General features: G+C 33.2%; 1 protein-coding gene across 1 annotated transcript; it reads right to left on the reverse strand.

The window, feature by feature from the left end:
• Window positions 1-455: 455 nt before the first annotated feature.
• Window positions 456-1979, reverse strand: LOC109791408 (receptor-like protein kinase ANXUR2). Its single transcript, XM_020350700.3, has 2 exons — window positions 1207-1979; window positions 456-1123 (listed from the first exon to the last, which is right to left on the reverse strand). The coding sequence occupies exons 1-2, from the start codon at window positions 1847-1849 to the stop codon at window positions 735-737; spliced, it is 1032 nt and encodes a 343-aa protein (XP_020206289.1). The 5' UTR covers window positions 1850-1979; the 3' UTR covers window positions 456-734.
• Between the last annotated feature and the right edge of the window lie 4853 nt (window positions 1980-6832).

Here is a 6832-nt window from a genome sequence, read left to right on the forward strand (position 1 = left end):
ACAAACGCAATTACGGAAAAAATGAAGGAACAAAGTATAAATTTGCTTACTTATACTCCTATCATATACAATAGCAAATCATCTTTTTATCTAGAATCCAAACAACGAGAGAGACTGAGCAAAGATAGAGATTTTTGAGGGACTAGAGAGAGCAGCAAATTTTCTCAATTTAAACGACTTGGTAAAAGACTCAATCTGTATATAACTTGAAATTAGTAGTAAAAATAAAAAATTCTTGTAGTCTTGCCATTAAATGCTCTGTAGCACCATTAAGTATGAGACAACCTTGTATTATGTCAGTATGTGCCAAGGCTTCCTCTATCCATTGATCTGTCCTCACTCCTCATCAAAGTTGTCAGTTATTTTTTCTTTTGTAAGGTTGGCATGTATAGTTGTATATCAGTTTCTCCCAGTGTTATGGAGTCTAGATTAGACACTAAGTGGAAGAGAAAAAATAATACTGAAGCAGGAATTCCGTTATTGCTTTCAAATTTATACTAGATTACTAGTTCAAGAAAAATACAATGACAACATGAGATACAATCAAAATGCTACAAACGAGAATTGGTACAAAAGCTTGAGATATCTCAATTAAACATAACTACCAAAAAGTATACACTTACTCAGAAAGCTAAAACTCTTGATTTGAGCTCACCAATTTACCCCTGTAACATGTTCTCTAAGTCACTGACGTCTTCTAACATTCCATAACTATCTTTCTCTATGATATCTTCCTAATCCTTGCATTGGTTAATAATGGTTTTGGACAATAAGATATATTCACCATCAGTGTTTGAGATATCTGCTTGTTCCTGCAATAACAAAGCATGTCCAAGTTCCAAATCTACTTCACCCATTGTTGGTCGCTCATCTGCTTCATGCTTCAAGCATCTTTGGGTGATATCTATAAAGACTTGCCAACACTTTGTTGCAATCTGTCCTTTGATATTCGGATCAATATCCTCCTCAACAGGCTTCTCCAGATAATTTCCACTACTTGTCATGTCGAAAAGTGTTCTTCCCCACGCCACTTCCAGTAGAATCACTCCAAATGAGTAAACATCACATTTATCTGTGAGGGTACCATCCTTGAGATGCTCAGGGGCTATGTAGCCAATAGTACCTATAAGTGAAAGTGGTACCTTAGTTTAACTCACTAAAATCCATTATTTTTATTTAGTTAGTGAAAGTGGTACCTTAGTTTACCTTTAACATTCTCTAATTGAATTGGTTTGGGCCTTGATGTAAAATGTGCTCCCTTTACGCCAAGGCCAAAACCTGCGAGTTTTGGGTGCATGTTGTGATCCAAAAGAATGTTGTTAGGGTTGATGTAACGGTGAATGATGGTGCGTTTGGCTCCGGCGTGAAGGTAGTGTAGTCCACGTGCTACTCCAATGCAGATCTCTAGCCTTTTCTTCCATGACAGTTCCCCACGTTGTAGGCATTCATAGAGAGATCCGTTGGGCATGTACTCATACACAATAATCTTGTCATTTTCATGGTTGCAGAATCCTATAAGAGAGATGAAATTAGGGTGACGAAGCTGGCAGAGCAACTCTAATTCAGTCTTGAACTCTTCCCATCCTTCCACTTTGAATCGCTTCACTGCAACTGCGTAATCAGAAGCATCTTTATCATTGTGTTGAAGATATCCTTTGTATAATTTACCATATCCTCCACTTCCAATTTCTCTGTTTTGATGGAAGTTATTGGTTGATTTCCGAAGATCCGCGAGAGAAAATTGACGGCAGAGCTCTCCAATTACTATTGGATAGTTTCTCCGAGATGAATTTGTGTTGCCAAAACAATTCCAAAACATTACTACTTCCCTGTCACTTAACAAAAACATTACTCAGAGGGACATGACTTGGCACTCGAATCTTTCTTGGAGGAGAGAATGGTTCACCTGCGAAATTCAAAATGATCTGGATGAGGTGGTTATCAGTAGAACAATGAAAGATAATTGCTTTTTGCTCGGTTATGTATCGGGCAATTTCTCGGTTAAGACATAGTTTGACCCTTAGATTGCAACATTTAGATTTTTTTTTTTTGATGTTCTATAAAAGTAATTAGGTTAAAAATTTAATTTAGTCTTTTATAATATATATTTTTTTAATTGTCTTATTTTAATTTTTTGTTTTAATTTGGTTTTAATAATTTAAATTATTGTAATTTGGGACTTCTCTCCAAATAATTTAGACGGAGTTAACTGTTGGCCAAGTGGATGCCAAATTTTTTTAATGCATCTAAAGTCAGAACGGCCCGTTCTGGTTGCATACTTGGTGTGTTAATTTTGCACCAGGAACGGGCTGTTCCAGATGCAAAATTAACACATCAAGAGTGCAACCAGAACGGGCCGTTCTAGTTTCAGAACGGGCCGTTCTGAGTAACAGATCCAGAAATTTTAGATCGTGGGGGCAATACTTATTTATATATTTGTAATATTAAAAATTTTACATATAATTTTTAAAAGTATAAATATATATTATAATTATTTTTTACAAGTTTTTATATCTACAATTACGATTAAGGATGAAAATAAACTAGGTCAGATTATATTATATTATAATTTAACAGAATTAAACCTAATTTTTATTAAAAATACATGTTATTAATATGATATATTTATTTGTCATAGACATTTTTTAAAATGTTTGGTTAGAACTACAATCTTAAAAACATATTCAATAATAATTTAACACTAATAAAAATATAAAAATAAATATGTTAAATCTTATAAAAATCAAATTTAATTTATTTGTTGTAACACCCCAGTTTTCAAAAAGGTTATTGTTATTATTATTATTATATGGTATTTGATCATAATTATTTTAATAATTATATAGAAATATTATTTTGGACAATTATTTTGTACGTATTAAATAAGTATTTTTATTAGTATTTTTAAATAAATATTTATATGTTTTAAGAGAAGGTTGATTTTGTATGATATTTTGTTATTGAAATTTATTATTATATTTTGGGTAAGAAATATATTATTATTATAGAGGAAAAATATTTTATAATTTACATGTATTTATTTTATTTAATTATTTTGAGGAGAAAGAGAAGTGGGTTAGAAGAGAAGGAAAATGGGTTGGGTTGACCCAGCCCAATAGATTAATTTTAAGAAAGGAATCAGGTAGTGTTAACCCTATCTGCCTCATTTGCATTCTGAGGGGTTAGAAAAGAAAAAAAAAAGAGGAGAAACTAAAAGCTCCAAGGAAGAGTACTCAGGAACGATCTTAGATCACACCAAGACCATCCGTCTTCTGCTCATCCAGGTAAGGGGGAGTGAGAAACCTCGCTCTGGGTGTGGGATTATATGCTGGGTAGTGGGATTGGCCCTCAATCCTGTGTTTGTTGCATTTTTTGTATGCTTATGTATGAGGGTTTTTTCCAATTGTATCTGTTTTGTCTATTGTTTTCTTATATGTAATTAATCGTATGAATTGATATTTCTGTTTTACCTTCTAAGTTTTCTCTTGTGTTTCTTGATATTTGCTGAGTGTAAATATGTATATAATCTTGAAAATAAACAAGTTTTGATATGAATTAGAGTGCTCTGTGGGTTCCTGTGGGAACCCTATGAGAAACAGGCAAAATATGAATATTTTCTGTTTTGCTTTCTGATTGTTCTGATGTATTCCTTGTTGAATGAGATGTATAAATATGTGTTTATTTTTGAAAATAGATCAGTTTTGATATGATTTTGAGTGCTCTGTAGACACTATGTGAATATGATGAGATGATGTGAAAAATGATGATTATGTGAATATGATGAGATGATGTGAAAAGTGATGACTATGTGAATATGATGAGATGATGTGAAAAGTGATAATGAGACATGATAATGTGATATGGGAATGAGAAATGATAATGAGATATGAGAATGCATAGAGTCTTGAATGACATGCATCATTTGCATAAGTGTTTTAAGGGTACGATATGGAATACACCGCCAGAGAAGGCCCCCTAGTGTAAAAGCTTTGGGGATTAGTCCTTGGGGATAGCTCGATTTGGAAGTCTCAGTCTCGCCCATTGTGTGCATGGGATGTATCTTGCGCGGCTTAGCTATCCCGACGAGACTCTGGTAGTATATCCTTCTAGTGAGAGTGCACAGAGGGTGTGACCCGGCATGTACTCCTAGACTACTCTTCGTGTATTGCTAGCGGCAATATGCCATGTGATGTTTTATTGGTGCCACATGCATGATAATATGTAGTCCGTGTCCATGCATATGCATTCTTAATGTTATATGATAAAGTGATGGTTTATGTCTTGGAAAAGTGTGATGTTATTATTAATTTATCTATGTTATACTTGTTTTTGTTTGTGTTTGGCTATTTGACATATATTTCTACACTGTGAGTCAGAGTGAGATGTTTCTCACTCTCTTTTCTCTTGTGTTGTTTTCTCTAACTGTCATACAAGTTATTATCAGCATGAGGCTGATGATGTTGGTGATGAAGTTTAGGCTTCTATGTTGGGATTTGCTCTGATAGGACATGTGACATCGGGGCTTAAATAGGATTAGATTGGAATGTTATTTTTATTAAATCATTTTGAAAAAAACTCAGTTTCATTTCCTTGTAATTTCTCTACATGTTATTTGGATTAAGTTTATGAATGTGAACTTTTTACCCTTACGTAGTTGGAAATTTGATTTTTAATGATGAATTTTTTTAATATTTTTTATAATTACTGTATATGTATGTTGGGGTAGAGGGTGTCACATTAAGTGGTATCAGAGCAGGTCGATCCAATCGACCGTGTGTGTTATGTGCTTGTCACAACTCTATTGTGTGCTCTGACTGTGTCTTGTTTGTTGTGTACTATGATGATGTTTTGCTTTGATGATGATGATGTTCTTCTTGTGTTGATATTGTTGAGTTTGATATTGTTAAGTTATTTTGTAATTAGAAGAATGATAGTCATGATAGTGTTAACTAATACCATTATGACCGCTTTTCTTCATTCTTATAATTTCTTATTTGTTTGATACTTCTTGCTTACGTAAGAAGTAGTGGTTGAGTGATATCCTTGTGTTGCAATCATATGTGCGAGTAGTGATAGACGAGATATTGTGCTAATATTTTAGGAACTATTGAGGCCTTAGCTTTGGTTAAGACATTAATTTTTTTTTAGTGTATTAAGAGTTTACGATTGGTGGAATTTTTGAAAGCTATAGTTGTAGCGATTGAATCCAAGGATGATGTATGTTGAGAATTAGAGTTTTGGTATTCTTAAGGAGAGATTGAAGTGTTGATGATTTCTAGAGTTTGATGGTTGTATGTTGACCTTTTATGGTTTAGGTACTATGTGAATTTTATTTTCTAAGTCTTTTGTACTGAATATGTGAGTTGTTTGGTTTAGATTTGTAGTGGGAAACTTTGATATGAAGTTGAGGTGTGAGTTTGGAAGGGTTGAGGTATTTTTGTGGCCTTAGATATATTGATACACTAATGCTGTTTGGTGTAGAGGATATTTTCGCTGCAGTTTTGTTGTGCCAGTATGAGTACCGTATTGACAGATTTAGATTTTATGGTCTTCACAAAAGTTGTAGCCTTGGACGTTATCTTTCCAATGGAACTGGAATCAGGTAAAACGGAGGTCTAGAACTCCAGTTATAGCTACTTTGGTGATCAAAGGTCTAGCTGTAAGCGCTGAATATATCTACTGTGGTTTTTGAAATTTTTAGCTAAGAACATGATCTTTTTAGAATCTTATGTCTTCGTAGGAGTTGTAGCTTATTCTCTTAGCTTTCTTTTGAGATAGGTTTGAGATCATTTGGATGAGTATAAATCTCTAGGTATCATTTTCTTTGATCATTGTTGAAGGGATATGTATGGTGTCATGATATTTTTGAATCGTTAGGCAATGCAAGGATAAAAATTGATTTTGTTAAGATGTTTTGGGGTGTTTTCATGTGGATTGAGAGGTTGTTTAAGGCTGTATGATTCTATGTGGTAAAGGTTGTTCATGTACATGCTTATGGATGGTATATTTGAAGGTTTAAAGTAGGTATTCTAATATGATTTAATATGCATGTATGTTAATATGTGGATAGATGACCTTAGGGATCAATTGGTGAATGTCGTGTGGTTAGTGAGATTGATCTTAGGGTGTGATATGATCATATTGTAGTTGAGGGTGGAGATATATCCAAGACGGTTCTATATTAAGTTATCTAAGTATTACTATTTTATTTTATTTTATCTTATTTTATTTTATTTATTTATTGATTTATTTATTTATTTATTTTGATTGTATGAGATAAGTTTTCTAGTTCTTGTAAATTCCAGTTGAGGTAAACATGGATCTGTCTCAGGTAGAAGTTATGTTTAAGTGGGGAGATATCTAAGACAATTAATAGTGAGGTTAAAAGTTTTCTTAGATAAGCTTATTATTATAGGAGAGTTATTGAGGAAATTTCTAAGATAACATTACTTTTGACTAGGTCAACTAGGGAGAGTGTTGTCTTTGTGTGGGATAGTAAGTGTGAGAGTAGTTTCCAAACTCTTAAGGAAAGATTGATTAATGTTAATACTACTAGATTTAGTAAGTCTTTTGTGGTATATAGTGGTGCTTCTAGGATGAGTTTGGGCAGAGTGTTGATGCAAGAAGGAATGGTAGTAGCTTATGCTTCTAGGAAATTAAGAATTCATGAGAGGAATTACCTTACCCATGACCTTGAGTTAGTAGTTATGATATTTACACTAAGATTTGGAGACACTACCTATATGATTCTAAACTTGAGGTATTTAGTGATCGTTAGAGCCTTAAATATCTTTTGACCAAAGGATATAGTTGGAATTTCTTAAGGACTAGG

Source organism: Cajanus cajan, chromosome 4 (genome assembly GCF_000230855.2).
Source record: "Cajanus cajan strain Asha chromosome 4, NIPB_CcT2T_4, whole genome shotgun sequence".
Lineage (NCBI taxonomy): Eukaryota > Viridiplantae > Streptophyta > Magnoliopsida > Fabales > Fabaceae > Cajanus > Cajanus cajan.